The sequence below is a fragment of the Candoia aspera genome, chromosome 2, assembly GCF_035149785.1.
Source record: "Candoia aspera isolate rCanAsp1 chromosome 2, rCanAsp1.hap2, whole genome shotgun sequence".
Classification (NCBI taxonomy): domain Eukaryota; kingdom Metazoa; phylum Chordata; class Lepidosauria; order Squamata; family Boidae; genus Candoia; species Candoia aspera.
Window position 1 is genome coordinate 132,845,242 of NC_086154.1, and position 18,073 is coordinate 132,863,314.

The 18,073-nt window shown below is 41.0% G+C and overlaps 1 protein-coding gene across 1 annotated transcript in view; it reads left to right on the forward strand.

The window, feature by feature from the left end:
* The window catches only part of PAN2 (poly(A) specific ribonuclease subunit PAN2), a 31,294-nt gene that overhangs the window by 180 nt on the left and 13,041 nt on the right, over positions 1-18,073 (forward strand). The window contains exons 2-18 of the mRNA XM_063293692.1: positions 2,281-2,563; positions 3,434-3,603; positions 6,199-6,319; positions 6,920-6,997; positions 7,084-7,351; positions 7,526-7,868; positions 8,030-8,126; positions 8,571-8,690; positions 9,080-9,199; positions 9,294-9,422; positions 12,196-12,395; positions 13,060-13,202; positions 14,514-14,617; positions 15,078-15,176; positions 15,696-15,772; positions 16,160-16,301; positions 17,889-18,026. Coding sequence (XP_063149762.1) covers positions 2,294-2,563; positions 3,434-3,603; positions 6,199-6,319; positions 6,920-6,997; positions 7,084-7,351; positions 7,526-7,868; positions 8,030-8,126; positions 8,571-8,690; positions 9,080-9,199; positions 9,294-9,422; positions 12,196-12,395; positions 13,060-13,202; positions 14,514-14,617; positions 15,078-15,176; positions 15,696-15,772; positions 16,160-16,301; positions 17,889-18,026 — 2,619 coding nt within the window. The 5' untranslated portion in view covers positions 2,281-2,293. The remainder of the gene's footprint in view (positions 1-2,280; positions 2,564-3,433; positions 3,604-6,198; positions 6,320-6,919; positions 6,998-7,083; positions 7,352-7,525; positions 7,869-8,029; positions 8,127-8,570; positions 8,691-9,079; positions 9,200-9,293; positions 9,423-12,195; positions 12,396-13,059; positions 13,203-14,513; positions 14,618-15,077; positions 15,177-15,695; positions 15,773-16,159; positions 16,302-17,888; positions 18,027-18,073) is intronic.

Here is an 18,073-nt window from a genome sequence, read left to right on the forward strand (position 1 = left end):
AGGGGTGGGAAGGTTGCGTCTTATAGGCGCTTAACGTCTGAATAATACGGCCCCAAGTAATCGGGGTTATGGAGCAGGAAATTCTGAGCAACTTCCCGTGGCCTCACTTTTCGCAGTGGATTGTGGGCAGTGTGAGCTAGGTCACGATTTCGGCTGACGTAGATCAGACTATGGGGGTCAGTCTGTGCAGCGTTCGTGATCCGAAGAGGAAACGGCGATGGGTTCTGCCTGTCAGCAACTTTTTCAACTCGCCTTTCCCTGGGGTCGCGCAAAACGCATTGATCTTTCAGATGTGCTTGAACTACAACTCTCAGCAGCTCGGGCGACATAGCAAGCAATGAGGGATGCTGGGACTTGTAGTTCAGCCTTCCAGCTGTGTGGAGGGTGGATCATTTGGAAGAGAATTTTCACCTATGGATAATACCGTATAGCTGTCACAATGCGTTCCTCTGCCTACCTAATAAAGGGGGGAATTCCTTTGGGTCTGTTACCTCCTTGTCTTTCTGTTTTTGCTGGAAATAATTTAAATAATACTAAAATTGGTAATATCTGTTCTGTGATGTTTGTAGGTGCTAACTACAACTAGATGCTTTGGCGTGGTTTTTCCAAACAGTGCTGGGGAAGATGTGTTAAGACTGCAGTTACCCCAATTCCAGTTAGTATAACCATTTATGACTTCAGCCATGGTTTCTGGGAATTTTGGTTCTGTGTCAAAGAGGTGAAGACTGGTTAGATACAGGACTTTCATAGGAAAGGGCTTGGTTCTGCTTAACTGTGAGACATGCATGTTTAATTAGAAGTAAAACACAATGCAACTAAAGATACTTCCAAAGAAAATACAATTGCAGGCTGTACAGCACAATGCTATTTTTGTTTCCAGCATATCTCAGTTTCTTCAGTGGCAATTAATCCATATTTAATGCATACAGGCTACACGTTTTAGGTATTAGAGAAGTTTTGTTATATCTTTTTCCTAGTCTATGCTTCTGGTTTAGTTTCTAGCTGAAAAACAGACAGATGCATTTGGTCCAATTTTGCTTCATCCTGCAGGGTTAAGCACAACCAGAGTTTAGGGCAACATTTGTCAAATCTTTGATAGCTGAGTATCACTTTTGTCCAAGTTAAAGCTGCAAGCATAGTCCACTATTATGCACCTAAAGGCTGAGTTTTGGAGCATGAATTAATAATGGATAATAATTATGCGTATCATTCTATTTAGAACTTTAAGTTTTTGATCTGACAATGCCTCTTGGTTGAAAGGAAATAACACCAGTGCAATAATTCAAGTCTAGCTACAGCAGACACCCTTCTTAGGGTGCTACATCTCTGTAGAGGGAAATTGAATTATTTATTCACACTCACTGCAGGACTGCAGCTTTTGAATTCTGTTTTTTTTTTAGCGAATAGTGAAGTTTTGAGTGTAAACCTTCCTGAATTCAGCAATGAATATTTGCTGGGTATATATGTATCTGACTGTTCAGGTAAAAAGATTTAAAGAGTGTTCATATAATTCTTCAGGAAATAATTGTCCAACAATATACAGTATAACTGTAGGAAGTATGGGAATAAACAAGGAAAAACCAGTACCTGGGTTCTGGAATTATTTCCAACCTCTCAATAATAGCTCAGATGTAGGTCACATGACCAGGAGGAGGGGCTTAGAGTGGAGGAGCCAGCAACATTCCAAGTCGCTATCCAACTGCCTCCACCATAGGGATGCATTGGGAGATTTTTTTTTTCAGCCACTGGCCCATATTTGAGCACAGTCTTTCTTTTGCTGCCCCCTCCCCCCACACAAACACATTTGGTCCAGTTCTGTGTAGTTTGTGGAGATCTATCTTGCTTATGGAAAAACAGCCATTTACATAGCTTCTTTCCATTATTCTATTTGGTTGGAAATGACTGACAGAATTAAAATTGCGTGTTAATCATACTTTATTTCCTTATTCAGGAGTTATTGTATACAGTCCTTTGCCTCACCTTCCCTCTTTAGATTGTGACCTCTAACATTTGAACATGAGCAACAGTCTCTGATCGGAGATTGAATGCACTAGTATTATAGGTATTCCATATTTATGTACCTGCTTTTCCAGAGACCTCTATTGACAGTTAGGATAATAGATTGCTTGATGCATGTAAATAACCCAGTTGCTGTTATCTTATACTTCGGTTCAAATTCAGGAGTGTAGGAGAAGCTTATTGTACTCATTAAGTGAAAATTGCTACCATATTTATACAACACAGGAAATTAAAGATTGTGTTTTTTTCTCTGCTTTACAGGTAAACTTCCACCATGAATTTTGAAGGTCTTGATCCAGCCCTTGCAGAGTATGTTCCTTCCCTACATCCTGCCTTAGATCCCCACCTCAACCCAAGCTTGTTACAGAATGTGGAGCTGGATCCAGAGGGAGTATCCCTGGAAGGCATCACTGTGCCTGACTCAGTGCATATCATGGAGGGCATGTACTCAGAACTCCACACTGTTGTCTCAGAAGTGGGTGTACCTGTTTCCTTCTCCCACTTTGACCTACATGAAGAAATGCTCTGGGTTGGAAACCATGGAGTAAGTTTGGTTTTTTGTTTGTGTGCCAATGGTTTGATTACAACTGATTATATGTTTGTATTAGACAATACCCTGAGGGAGGATGAATTGCAAACTAACTGTACAGTTGGCTGCCTTGATAGATGATTTTAAGGGGAAGACGGGATACAAGCATTGTTGTTGTTGTTCAGTCATTAAGTCATGTCCAACCCTTCATGACCCCATGGACCACAGCACGCCAGGCCTTCCTGTCCTCCACTGTCTCCCGGAGTTTACTCAATTCATGTTCATTGCATCAGTGATACTATCTAACCATCTCATCCTCTGCCGTCCCCTTCTCCTTTTGCCTTCAGTCTTTCCCAGCATCAGGGCCTTTTCCAGTCAGTCCTCTCTTCGCATTAGGTAGCCAAAGTCTTTGAGCTTCAGCTTCAGTATCTGTCCTTCCAATGAACAGTCAGGGTTGATTTCCTGTAGGATTGACTGATTTGACTTCCTTGCAGTCCAAGGGACTCTTAAGATTCTCCTCCAGCACCACAGTTCGAAAGCATCAATTCTTCAGCGCTCAGCCTTCCTTATGGTCCAACTCTGAAAATGAAACAAATGAATGGTTTGCAATTCAGATATTTTGTGATCTCACTATATTTGACCAGACAGTAACATGTATGTTAGCTAGAGGAGGGAACAAGCTGTGGTTGATTGGCTTAGCAGATGGTATTATATATTTGAGCAAGTGAAAGAAACAGAAAGTTTAATGAGAATAAAAATAAACTGGCCCTTTGGTTAAGAAGACTGTGTGTTGGACATATTTTTTTTTCCCAGTCTCATTGTAGTAGCTGCATGTTCAGCCCATTGCTGAAGCAAGGTTGATTGACCTACCTCTCTCTGTTTTAGGGTCATGCCACTTCTTTCTTTGGTCCAGCCCTGGAACGATACTCCTCCTTCCAGGTACACAGCAGTGATGACATTCGACAGATCCAGAGCCTGGAAAATGGGGTGCTCTTTCTGACCAAAAACAACCTAAAATACATGTCGAGAGGTGGGCTCATAATCTTTGATTACCTGTAAGTACCTTCTATTTACGGGAGCCCTTGGATGACTGCAAGATATTTGTCATTTGTTTTAGCTTTTAGTTTATGTTCAGCAAGGGTTCCAGCCTGCTCCTTACAAAATCTATCTATCCATCCATCCATCCATCCATCCATCAAATTTATCACCGCCCCTCTCCCAAAAGGGACTCTGGGTGGTTTACAGTAAGCTTGGGTGTAATTCTTAGAGCCCTCCAAAACTTGGTACTGAATTGCATTTTCAACATGACAAAATTTAAATGAAATCTAACTTGAAAGGGATGTATACACTTGGCCAATCTGGGAACAGAACATTCCCACAAACTGCCAGAACATTTGGTTTCCCTCTGGACCATGCTGGACTTACTCCTGGAAATGTGTGCCATTCCAGAGGGCAGTTTGGCAGTTTCTGGAAGTAAATGTTCCACACCAGAAGTGATTTGATATTTTGTAGATATGGTATGTATTTATTTCATCATTTATTTATTACTACAACTTGCATACAACTCAATTTCCATAGACTCTGAGCAGCTTATAGTATTATAATAAAATTAAAAACAAAGATCATTATACAGCCAATCAATTTAGTGCACCACCATTCAGAGATAACAGGATCTTACTTGTCTCCAAATGCCCTTCTTTTTTAAAATATTTTAAATTAGAATTTTACAATACAATAAAGGTATAAAAATCAAAAGAAAAATAAGAAAAAGAAAAAAGATAGGAAATAAGAAAGAAAAGAAATGAAAAAAAGAAAACATAGAATTTTGACTTCTGCCCTTCTTTCAATCAGGTAATTGCCGACTTACTCTTTCCCCTCCCTCTTTAACTCTTTCTAATCCCCAATTCCATAAATCATCAGTTCAGTTTTTTCTTCTTTCAGCAAAAAGTCCATATAGGGCTTCCAGTCTTTTAAAAACGTATTTATCGTTTTTCCCCTAACCAAACTGGTGAGCTTTGCCATTTCTGCAAGCTTCATCAATTTTATAATCCAATCCTCTACTGTGGGTGTTTCATTATTCTTCCATCTTTGTGCTTAAAATAATCTTGTTGTAGTTACCATATATAATATTAGTTTCCTATATTTCTTTTCTAGTTCAGCATCCATAAAACCCAATAAAAATAATTCTGGTTTCATCGTAATATTAATCCACAGTATCTTTTGCATCACTCCAAATACCTTTCTGAAGAGCTATGTTTTTATGGCTCCCCAAAAATGTAGTAAGGAACAGGTGGTCTGGGTATCCAGGGGCAAGCTCTGGTTGCCACCATTTAGTGTCCCTGAAGACAGCATTCCCTTGGTGATGGGATCTCAGCAAATTCGCCTTCCCAGATCTTTCTGGAAGAACAGATTCAACTTGGAGAAGGTGGTTGATATTCAGGCACTGAACCATTTAGCAGTTTTAAGCAAATAATCAAACCCTTGAATTGTATCCAGAAGCTTAATGGCAGCCAGAGCAATTCCCCTAATAGTGGTCCTACAAAAACAAACCTAGATGTACCCTAAAATACCTAAGCCATTGCTTGTTGCATCAGCTGAAGCTTCCAGATGATCTTCTAGATGAAACGGATCTTTTGAGGCTGGACCATCCTTGGACCACCTTTTACTGCTTCCAGAAAATGTCAATCTTTCTTGGAATTGCATGTTCTGGGCAGAGGTCCAGCGCATTCTGGAGTTCTCCAAAACAGTCCTTACCCAATTTTTCAGATTCCCCACAATTTAACTTTTGTCCTAGTCTCACCCTCTTACTGTTCAGCATGCACCCATTTTATGGCGTTCAGCCTGTGGTACACCATTTTTTAATATACAGTATAGTTATTATTAAAATAGTAAAATATATTAAAAAGTCTACATTGAATTATAATAAAGTAAAAAGGGATTTAAGTGTATTATAGTGATTAAATGAACTAAACATAACAAAAAGAAAATAATAATAAAAAGTTCCATACGGTAAGTATAAATATCTTTATGAAATTACTTCATTTGTTAAACTTATCATTAAATCTGGACTGTATAATAGCATAATGTGTCATCTTCTCATTTTTAGGGCACAAGACTTTTCAAATGTAGATAACAAGTTCATATCCATCCCCCAACATCAGGAAGGTGCCTTTCTTTCCAGTTACATATGATTATCCTCTTTGCTATGCTCCAAGCTTGATACAGCCAAAACTCTTTATAAGACAAGAAGATTCCACATCTTAGGAATCATGTGGTTTATCATGTAAAGATTGAGTATGGACATTGGTCCAGAAAAAGGTGGTTCATCGCTGACCAATAGAAAAGACAGAATCTCAGAAGCATAAAGAGGGCCCCTTTGTTTTATGCACCTGATGCATTGCAAAGCAGATTATTGCCTGTTTCTTGTTTGAAAAAGTCCAGCAGAAGCTTTAGAAGAAAGCTTGGATTTCACAGCCTGTCTTTTCTCAGGAAGAATATGGGACAATGTCAATACAGCATCTGTGATGACGACCACACTTTTTTTGTGATGTAACATTGTCTATATTTACTTAAAAAGGTATAAGAAAATCATGTGTGAATGGAAGATGTCAATCAGGTCTGGCCTCAACTGTTCCCTTTCTCTCCTGAAGCATGGATGAAAGTGAGGATATGCACAGCCTTTTACTGACTGATCCTGGCACTTTGCTTGTTGGGGGTCTCACCAGCCATGTGATTGAAATAGACCTCAACGCAGTGCAAGAAACCCAGAAGGTATAGTTTCGCTTAGAACATACTTGCTCTTTTATTGTGGAATTGATTCTAATGATCTCAGATTGCTGCACAGGGTGGGTTGGTCACACACAATTTTATACTCAGTGAACAGGTATATCTGATGCAAGCAGGAATGGTGTCTACTGAAATCTCAGTCTGTCTGAATAAAATTGTGAATTAAAGCAGAAGAGATACTGCTTAGATCATGTTAGAGAGAGAGAATTAATTGAGAAATCCTGTTCTTCCCTGTGATGATTTTTCAGTTCTGCTATGGCTAATCTGAAATAATAGTTTTTCCACCCTCTTACCCAAAGAAGTGCTGTGGGAATAAAAATTATGTTCTCATCTCCAGAGTTTTGGATATACTCAATTAAAATACATACTTTAAAACAAAAGTTTTATAAGTGTTACAAATGTTAAGAACAAGATCATAATTCAAATATGAATAGAAGAAAAGAGTCACACTGGCCAGGGTATTATAAGCAACACACTTTTCCTGGCAGTTGGTGGATGTTTGTTGGTTTGTTTGTTTAAAAAAAACCTAAATTTTCCCTGTCCAGGTTTTACTCCAGTTTTTGTCTGTATCTGTATCCATTTTAGTACACAGTGGAAGTTCCTGGAGTTACAATTATGAGACAGTCAAATCGTTTCTTCTTTTGTGGTCACACATCAGGAAAGGTAATATTAACCTCCCTGTTTCAGTGTCTTGGCTTCTGAGAGCTATAAACAGCTCTCATATAATATATCATAGGCTTCTTCATTAGGTTTCCTTGCGTGATCTCCGCACTTTTGCTGTAGAACATGAGTTTGATGCCTATTCGGGCAGCTTGTCTGATTTTGACGTCCATGGCAACCTACTGGTGACGTGTGGCTTCTCCAGCCGAATGAATGGCCTAGCTTGCGATCGTTTCCTCAAGGTGTATGATTTACGCATGCTGCGAGCCATTACACCTCTGCAGGTCCACATTGATCCTCTATTTCTGAAGTTTATTCCTACCTACACATCTCGCCTGGCCATCATCTCCCAAACAGGCAAGTAGCTGGCTGAAATGTCCTGTGATCTCAAACTTTGTTCTTTATTAGGTTGGAACTTTAGAATGCTATTTCATCAGATCTCTAACCCCAGAAAAGAAATGAAGTCATGTGGGGAATGTTGTGTTAAAGATCCAGAGAGAATTCTTTTTCTTGTTTTGCTTTCTCTTCTAGGTCAATGTCAGTTCTGTGAACCTACTGGATTAGCCAATCCTGCTGACATTTTTCATGTTAATACAGTGGGCCAGCTAATAATGAGCTTTGATGTGTCAGCCAGCAAACAAGCTATGGTTTTTGGAGACTCAGAGGGCTGTGTCCACCTGTGGGCTGATTCACCTGAGATCACCTTCAATGCCTACTCCCGGGAAACTGACTTTGCCTTGCCTTGCCTTGTGGATACCTTGCCCCACCTTGACTGGAACCAAGATCTCATGCCCTTATCTCTCATACCCGTGCCTCTGACCACTGAGTCACTGTTGTCTGACTGGCCTGCAGCCAATTCTATCCCTGCACCCAGGTACTTCTTCAACCTAGGCGATGGCAAGAAAAGGATAGAAGATGTGTGAAAGTAGGATCATTTGAGATGGGGAGTTTGGTGGTGTCATCCTCACTCTTTGAGGAGCACAGCATTAAAAGGAGTGATTAAAGAGACTTAAAAAACAATTGCATATTTTGCAGACGAGCCCCACCTGTCGATCCAGATATCCTTCGGACCATGAAGAAAGTTGGCTTCATTGGGTATGCCCCAAACCCCAGGACCAAGCTCCGGAATCAGGTAGCAAATCTGAGACTTGCTAGTTTTAAGTGGTGGCCATAAGTAGTATTAATCACTGCTTCACAAGGGCTTGCTGTTTATAGTTAGGTGGGGAGCCCTCGAAATATGACTGAATTGGTGCTCCCAGACTTCTGTGCTGTGGGCCACAATAGCTCAGGTTGCTGGGAGTTGGGATTCAGAGATACCTGGAATGTAAAGGGTTTTTTTTTATCTCTGGTTTAGACTGGAGTTACATTGTTGCACAAGGTGTAGGGCTGGTGTGTGGCTTAGAGCCAGATGGAAGTCAAAAGGAACAGCCGTGTGTATTTGGGGGTTGAAGGGTTTGCTGTTTGCAACTATATTTGCTTCTGTTTTGTGTACCTGCTCTGTTTTGAGGTTTCAAAATGTAAAATAGGGAAGGATTCATGGACAAACTGAAGATGAGCATGTTCCTGTTTTCTGCAGATTCCCTACCGATTAAAGGAGCTTGACAATGAATTCGATAATTTCAATCAGGTCCCTGAATCCCCCATAGGAAGAGAAGAGGAGCCACGGATCTACATGGTGGCAAAGAAATATAGGAAGGTGTGTTTTTAAATGCTTCTCAGAATCTTCACCTTTTTCTCCAGAGAAAGTTTTAAATATACTTAAGGGGGCCAATGTGGAAAAAAATTTAAAATTCCTGTCTTTTGCACCATACCTTATAGGTTTTCAATCCCATCAGGAAATAAGTCATTCTCCTCATCTTAGGCTGAAACAGGGATTATGATCTGAGAATCTTCTCAAATTAGGATCTGAAGAATCAGAAGTATTTGTGCAAGGCACTGAAGGGATGTTTGTGTGAAAGAGGGGCTTTAAATTGTAGTTTAGAAGCCCTCTGACTTATGCTGGTTTGCTAACTTAGCATAGGCGCACTGTGCTTATGCGTTTGTATAATTGCCGCATCAGAATGTTTTTCGGCTTGCCTTACGTAGGTCACAATAAAATATTCCAAGCTGGGCCTGGAAGACTTTGACTTTAAACATTACAATAAGACTCTTTTCGCTGGTCTTGAGCCCCACATTCCAAATGCTTACTGCAATTGCATGATCCAGGTAAGCACAGTGGTGCTTCTTTTTTGTGACATGCCTGTGCAACTTTTCCCTTCCTCCTATATTTCTATGTCATTTATCAATTGTATCTTTACAGGTTCTTTATTTCTTGGAGCCTGTGCGCTGTTTGGTCCAGAACCATTTATGCCAGAAAGAGTTCTGCCTCAGCTGCGAACTGGGCTTTTTATTTCATATGCTGGATTTGTCCAGGGGAGACCCTTGTCAGGTAAACAGGAACAGATCTTCAAATCTTTATGAGTAGGGAAGGGCAAACAGAACCTTTGGATTTTTGACCAAAGGTTATTCAGAAGAGAACACAAGAAACATCTTTTAAAATGGCATCAAGTGTAGAGTTGTATTAGGCTTTCTGAGCAAGGATGACAATAGATGGCCAGAAAGCAGGTTTACCAGATTTAGAACGGACTGCTTGTTGGTTGGGTTAATACCTATTGAGAGCTGAATGTGATGGGATGCAGCTGGGAAGAGTCCGTTTCATAGAGGCACAGCATGTTGCAGCAATCCCAGGTGGGAGCTTTCTACCTGCCAGTGGCATTGCTTTGAGCTGTGTCAGACAGCAGAGCTACAGGTCAGAATAGGGATTGATGGTTTCTGTAATACAAACAGTGCTAAATTTTAAATCTGTCAAAATACGGGTTTTTCAAGCATGGAGGTTGGTTAGAAGAACTACACAACATTGCAAGGAGAAATCTACACCTGACTTGCAGTATTGGATTGTTGCTATGTGGGCTTTGCTGCTATTTGCATTTGCCTTTGTTTTGGATTTGCATTTGCTTCTTTGTTTGTCTTCAAGCAATATGGTAAAATTTGGAGGTGGTGCTGTTCATAATTTCAGATCTTTTTCTTTTTTTAATCTGATCCATTTTGTGGTTCTGTTGACCTTTTAATGCTATTGCGTGTGTTTTCACTTTTTTTGGTTAATTAGCTTAGCATAAGAAAATTAATATAAACCTTAAAATTACGTATACACAGTACGTGCCCATCATGCTGTTGCCTTTTGGGCCTTTTGTTCTGCAAAACACAAAAGGAGTAAGAAACAGTAATTAAAAAAAAGTAAAAGCATGAAATAAGAAAAGTAAATATAGCTAAACCTGGTATATACCATACTATGCATTATAGCTCTCCATACCTTTCTTTCCTTGCAAACCACTGTTTCTTCTACCACATTCATACTGTATACTGCTTCATATACTACCCTTTAAACGTCTTAACTTCATCAACTCTATCCAATGATAACTTTCCCAATCTTCCTCTTCTTCTCAACCCATTCTTTCTTCATGTACATCTTTGAGATGGCCCCACTCTGCTGCTGTTCAGAAGAGCGGTGAAGACCTGGCTCTTCACCTAGGCCTTTGGCGTGGGAGAATGAGACTCTTTGCTTCATTGCATCTGGTCTTTCATGCTTCCCATCTTTTTTCTTTTATTGGTTTTGTTGTAATTAGTTTGTTGCAAGCCACTCAGAATTGTTGGGAGTCAGGCAGCATTCAAGCTTAATAAATTATTAATTAATTAATTAGTTACTCATCTGTATACAGCCTCCCATCTCATTTAAAAAACAAGAAAAAACAATATAAAAGCACATTAAAAAACCCATCATAATAAATTCATAAAAACTCACGGCTGAGGTAATCACATCTAACAATAACACTAGTACAGCATTGTGCCAGCTCTGCCACGTTCCCTGGTCCCCATGCCATTGGCAAAACCCTGTTTTCAGGGTCTTTTGAAAGGCCAGCAGGGTCAGGGCCATTCTGAACTCCAGGGGAATGATGTTCCAAGGGGCAGGCGCCATGACCGAAAAGGCTCTCTTCCCGGGCCTCGTCAGATGACACTCCTTAGTAGACAGGACCTGAAGCGTGGTTCTCCTGCTGGATGTCACTGGGGAGAGGCGGTCCCTCAGATAACCCGGTCCCATGCCACGTAGGGCTTTATAGGTCATTACCAGCACCTTGAGTTGAACCCGGAAGCATTCTGGCAGCCGGTGCAGCCCGTGGAGCAGAGGTGTAACGTGCACAGATCATGGAGCACGGATAACTGCCCACGCGGCTGCATTTTGAAGCAGTCGAAGCTTCCAAATACTCTTCAAGGGCAGCCCCATGTAGAGCGCATTGCAGCAATCCATACAAGAGGTGACTAAAGCATGAGTGACTGGGAGCAGGGCCTCCCAGTCCAGGAACGGGTGCAACCTGTACACAACACAAAGTTGTCCAAGGGCCCTCCTGGCCGTGGCCGCCACCTGTTCTTTGAACTGGAGCCACGAGTCCGGAAGGACCCCCAGATTGGGTACAGGTCCTGTTTGGGGTAGTGCAACCCCATCCAGAACAAGAGACGGAAAGTCTGTAGAAACGGGGACCCAACACTCAAAGCCACTCAGACTTACTTGGGTTGAGCTGAGGCCTGTTGTTCCCCATCCAGCTGGGTGACCTTGGGCCAGTCCCTCTCTCTCAGCCCTGGGAAGGAGGCATGGCAATCAACTTGCAAAATCTTGCCAAGAAAACTGCAAGGGCTTGTCTAGGCAGTTACCAGGAGCCAACACTGACTCGAAGGCACAAAAGGGAAAAGAAAAAGAGTGTTAACTTTATCCCATACCAATTCTGATTCACCTAAATGCTCAGGTCTGTATGACATGTAGAAGCGATACTACTTCCTTCTTGCCTCTGCCACTGAGTTGTTTTGTCTCACATTTGTCCCTTCTCCTCCCCCACATCCCCAATCGTTCATCATCACAGTATGGCTGCCTACCATTCTGCAGCTGGCCTGCTCTTCCTCCTACAGTTCACCTGAGTCAGTCCCCCACCTCCTTTGGTTAGCTTGGATTTCATGTCCTTTCCACATGATTCCTAGTGTGGGGGTGTCAGGCCAAGCATGCTTACAAGGGAGTGTAAGAGGGCTCTTGAGTGTGGTCTTTCAAGAGCTTGTGTTGGATTAGGAATTACCTATTATTTCGATACACGATTTTCTCTTCCCTCCCTCTGTCTCAGGGGAGTAATTTTCTGCGTGCCTTCCGCACCATCCCAGAAGCAGCTGCTTTGGGATTGATCTTGGCTGATTCGGATGAGGCTACAGGGAAGGTGAACTTAGGTCGGTTGATTCAAAGTTGGAACAGGTTTATTCTGACCCAGCTGCACCAGGAGACTCAAGAGCAGGAGGGCCCTCAGGCTTACCGAGGCATTGGCAGCAGGTAATAAGCCCTCTACGTGGGACAGCTGTTACCATGACATACCGTGACTTCTCTTGATCTGCTTTTTGTGCTTCAGAAAAAGAAAAGGTCTCGACAGTCACAGTTATATTTAATAATTGTTAGCTTGAACACGTAGTTAGCAAAGGGAAATGAGATCTATATACTGATCTTAGAATATATCTGCAACTGTTCTTTAAAATTTCCAGTTCTTTAGCAACATCTCTAAATTAGGCTATTGCAGTGTTTTTCAACTTCAACAATGTTAAAATGTGTGGTCTTCAACTCCCAGAATTCCCATGCTGGCTGGGGAATCCTGGGAGTTGAAGTCCATACATCTTAACGTTGCTGAGGCTGAGAAACGCTGTGCTATTGAAATGAAGGAAGCTTGCTCTTGAGGGAGTGGGTGTTGATGCAGAAGGGCAGCGAGCTAAACTTTGATCGTTATGGTCTTGGTCTGGGTTATGTGCACACAGCTGTCTTGTCCCTTAATTCTCCAAGATGAATACCTGTCCTGAGTTAGTGTTTTGTGCCTGACTCATTAGTAGCCTTTGAGATTATAGAAAAAAAAAATAAGCAGATCCTGTGACTCAGAAGTCTGCCTGCCCTGGCCTTGTCTCCTGAATACCACCTCATGGCTCTACTGATCTAGCTGTGTTTCTTCTAGCAACTTTGGATCTTCTGGGGACTCAGTCATTGGGCAGCTTTTCAGCTGTGAAGTGGAGAATTGCAGTATGTGCCGCTGTGGCAAAGAGACAGTTCGGGTCTCTTCCACTCTCCTCTTTACCCTCTCCTACCCTGAGAACAATGGTATGAAGTTTAAGGAGTAACATCATGATAGAGTAAAGATGGTGTTGAATGGAGCTGGGGCTGTCTTTTCTTGAAACTTGGGACAGCAAGTGTGAAGTGCTTGGGGTTTTCCAACTGATCTTTTCCAATTCATAGTGCCTGAACCCCTGTCTCTTAAAGAACAAAATGAATTAAAAGTTTTCAAAATGTAATAAAAATATTCTTAGAACATCAAAGGCAGTTGTTAGAAAAGTTATAAGCTATTCACTTATTTCACTATCCTAACTTCTTCGTAAGTGCCAACATCTCTAACCATATCTCAAATATTTAATTGGTTGGAACCTGTTTGGTTGACCCTAACTTAAATGCGGAGTAACCAAAAAAAAAGGCTTTTATTTAATTTCTATAGCAGTTTCTAACACAAATGTGCTTTGCCACTTTTATCTTATTCTTTTTCAAACCAATATTGTCGCATTTTATAATGATGCTCTTCATTTTATACTGAGAAAACATAAATGTGCTTGAGGAAACACCCTGAGTTCGCAGAATGATTGAAACAAGGATTTTGGTTTCTTGATCCCAGGTCTAGCACTGTCTAAAGCATAGTTGCATCAATTGACTGAGTAGATACAATCTGTTTAGCTTGCAGGAGCAATGCATAGTTTGCCTGCTCCTGATTTAAATAATTTCTGCCTCACTTAGCTATCAAAAAGCTCCTAGAGCAAGCCAGATTGGTTAAAAATAACATAAACCATTCTTTCACAGGATTTTAAGATACATGATGCAAAAAAGAAAGGGGATTTTGAGAGGAATGGAAAGGAAGACAAGAAATCTCAAAGACTATTTTTTAATGTGATATGCTTACATTAAACAATCCTATCATCAATAACATTAAAACAATCAGCCGTGATAACCATAGGTTGATTATATTTCAAGAAGTAGATTTTGGTAAAATTCTGAGAAACATCACATTTTCAAACTGGTTTCTTCCCTTCCAAAGCCTACCTGGGCCTTGTGCAGGGCTAGAAGTGACTTGACCTGCTGAATTGTCTGTCTGCTTGACCCTTGCCAAGTGGGCCTAAAACGGTTTGTTTCTTGCCTGGATGGTGCTCATAGTGACAGAGTTCAAGATCCCTGAGGAGACCATTGCTGGAACCTGACTCGCCATCTGGTCTAGACAACTATTTCTTGATGCTGTCTGCATTTCTTCAGCAGGGTTCATTGTTTCTCAGAATTTTCTTTCACATGCATCTCAGACTCACAATGTTTAATGTCCTATTTTGATCTTTTCAGCAATGTAAATTTATTTATTTTTTTCCCCATCTTTCCCAGATAAAATAATGGATTATGAATTTGCCCAGGTATTAAAAAGAAGCATTTGTCTGGAACAGAACACCCAGGCCTGGTGTGAGAATTGTGAGAAGTACCAACCCACAGTAAGTGAGGAGGGAAGTGTTGTGTAGGCCAAGATAGTATGAATTGACTCAAGTCTGTAGCACTAGTACATAGAAAGCTTTAGGCATGGCATAAGACCGTATCATCCGGGATTGCTTTGAGAATGGAAGTTGTGCATTTGATTGACAGCTGACCAGGCCAAATTAGGATTCCAGTATCTAGCTTCCCCTAAGGCAAGGTCTACAGTAAATTGGTTTTTTAAGGTAGATTGTTAAGCAGATAATTTAAAGAGGAAAGTATTTTTCTCTCCATTAATTTCAGCTCCTGCTATCAGTTTTTCTGTGAAACAACAACTGCTGCAAGAATAAAATAGGGATCCTTAGTCAGATCAGAACATGCCCATAACTAGGGATTACAAAACAAAGTTACAGTGGCAGTATCAAGGATTAAATCTGTGCCAGTTGCTTCAATATTACACATCATCTCTCTCTGCTATCTCAGGTCCAGACACGCAACATCCGCTGCCTGCCAGATGTGTTAGTCATTAACTGTGAAGTGAACAGCTCCAAGGAAGCAGAATTTTGGAAGGTGCAGGCTGAGGTAGGGAGATGCACACATACGTTGTTTTCTAGTGCTGTTCTCTTACTTGTTTGCAGTCCCCTCTCTCAGGTGGTATCAAATGATGCATTGTCAAGCCATTCACCATCTCTGCTTCATGCCCATTCAAGATACTTACTCCATTTCTAATGCCTCTAGGTCTAAGGTAGGACCTCTGTTATGATAACCAAAAATAGATAAGCCAATTTCAGGTGGCCAGTTTTCAAGATATGTTCTGGGAAATTGGCTGCAAAATTTCTAAACCCATATATATAGACTCCATTCAAATGGTATAATCATCCTCGAACAGCCAGTGGTTTGGGGAACAAGCCAGATGTGCCAATTACAAACAGAAGTAAAGTAGGTTCCCCATGCCACATGTTGAGAAGCAGTTGAATGAAGTATATATCTGGCTGGTCTCCTGTTGTGATCTATTGAAATTGGCTTAGGTTGGTGGTAAAGAAATGTATTTGGATGTATAATTATTTAGATTTCTGTTTAGATTCATCCTTTCTTTGACAGTATGCTTTTAAGAAGATGATGATGAAGAAGGGTTGCCTGGAATTCCCTAAAAGTAGAGAAATAGCAGTTGGGGAATGGTAAGTACTATTTCTATCCAGGGAACCCCTAAATTTCCTAACAGTTTGTCCTGACCCTAGCATTCCTTAATAATAAGTCTTGTTCTTTAAGACATGACTGCTTCTACCACATTCTTAACTATACTAAGGCATGTAGCTAAAGGGCACAGAAGGGTTACACAGAGAGAACATGGAACTGCATGGAATTGGCCCACCATAATTATGGATGATACTTAATTATTAATTATGGTTAATACTATTTCTTACTGAAATTGTCAGCCACATTTCTTTGGCTTGTGGCATTGTGGTGCTTGAGCAAAAAAAAAAAGTCAGTCCAGAGTCCCAGTCCTGTTCATTGATAACTCCCTCTAACCCTGTGATATAGATTGGCATTTGCTTTGCTTTCAGGAATGAGTTAGGAATGGCTGAGAGGGGACACTCTTACACATCCACTGAAGAGCTAAAGAACATCTGGATTCCTTATTCCATCAAGATGAAGCTTTCCAAGAACAAGGAATTGGAGGTTTACAACTGGGATGAAAGCACTGAAGTAAAATATTTCTTGTTTGCAAGAAAATACTTTCATTATACCTGACTTAAATGTAAATGTTTTCTCAGTATCCTAGCTCTTGTGAATACTCCCAAGGTGATTCTGTTTCACAGGACCATTGCTCACTTTAAGAGAGAATCAACTATACTTAAATCATCCCAGAAAGAACTTAAGTAGCTGATTTTTAAAAAGTTTCAGCATGTGAGTTCCACAGCCAACCTGCAGAGCTTGATTTGACTGTTCTGCAAGCATGTGAGAGAAACAAGTGTCCATTTCTCCATTGCTTATTCTGCTGCAAACTTCATAAGGGGTACCAAAAAGACTCATCTGAAAAAGCCAAGTTCAAACTATTTTTTACTCCACCTGCAAAGATGCTAGTCCCTCTAAGGCAGCTGGCAAATAAAAGTTTGTAAAGCTTCTTCCTACAGGGTAATTTGGGATAGTTGGACCAGTGTAGGAGAGGTGGCAGTTTAGCAAAACCAAATGATTAGGTTACCTATACCTGCCTACCTGTCTCTTTTACATTATTAGGGCAAGGATAGGCAAACCAAAGGAAGGGAGGGAGGGAGGGAGCATCCATCCAGGTCCACCCCAGAGCAAGATGAAAAACAATGGCTCAGGGGGCTTTTGGATACATAAAACTAAAAAAGCAGGATGCCTTTTAATGTATGCTCCACCCAAGAATTTGATTTCTGCTTGAGAATACACAGCAATTCATGCTTGGTTTTCCCCCAAATGGTCTTCCTAAAACAACCACAATTTTGTGGAGAAATACTGTTTAGTTGCAGTAGTTAATCCATATGGGTTAAATTTACCAATCAATTGTAGATCATCATAAAATCTACCAGTAGATCCTGATCTCCAGTCTATTCCTGTCATACTGTGCAGTCCAATCCAGGTGTGTGTACTTAGAAGTCATTCCCACTGAGTGCAGTGGGACTTACTCCCAGGAGAATGTGGCGAGGACTGCACCTAGTTCTCTACTTTCCTAACATAAATTAAAATACGATCAGTACAGAATTATTTGAAGGTTCATAATAGTGGAATGAAAAGGTGTAGAGCTGGTTTTGGCCTGATCCTCTGCAAGAGGTGTCAGAAGTAAAGGAGCATGGAGGACTAAGCTGGCTCTCCTCTGCCTGCTAATGGTTGAGATATCTTAGAGCAGTAGCAGTGATGGTTAACGGAAGGCTGGTTAAGTCCAGGTACATGAAAACATGAAGCAAGGGCATACTGGGGAACCATCAGCAGACAAAATTCTCACAGGTATATATTTATCTGCATTCATCTACTGTGAATCAGCTCTCAGCAAAGGTTCATCAGATTAAATAGTTTACTTCAATTCATGAAACAGGAGGGAAAACAGTGAGGGAGAAATGAGCCAATTAGACAAGTTAGGCTCCAGAATATAGGATTCTGGAGAGGCTAGTCCATTGGTGGTTGACTGGCTGCAGAAGTACTAAAAAAGTGCACTTTTCCCCTTTGTTTGGGGAGAACGGTGTTGGTGGACACACATGATTAAACACGCACAGCTGTGCTAGGGCCACTCAGAAAGCCAGCTGACTTCTGGAATTGTCTGTCTTGTTGCAGGTGAGCTTGCTGGATGATCAAGAATCCATATATGTCTATGACCTCATGGCAACAGTTGTACATATTCTGGATTCCCGGACTGGGGGCAGCCTTGTGGGGCATATCAAAGTAGGAGAGACCTACCATCAAAGGAAGGAGGTGAGTCTTTTTTTTCATAAATAGCAGAGCCTCTTGATCTTTCTGTC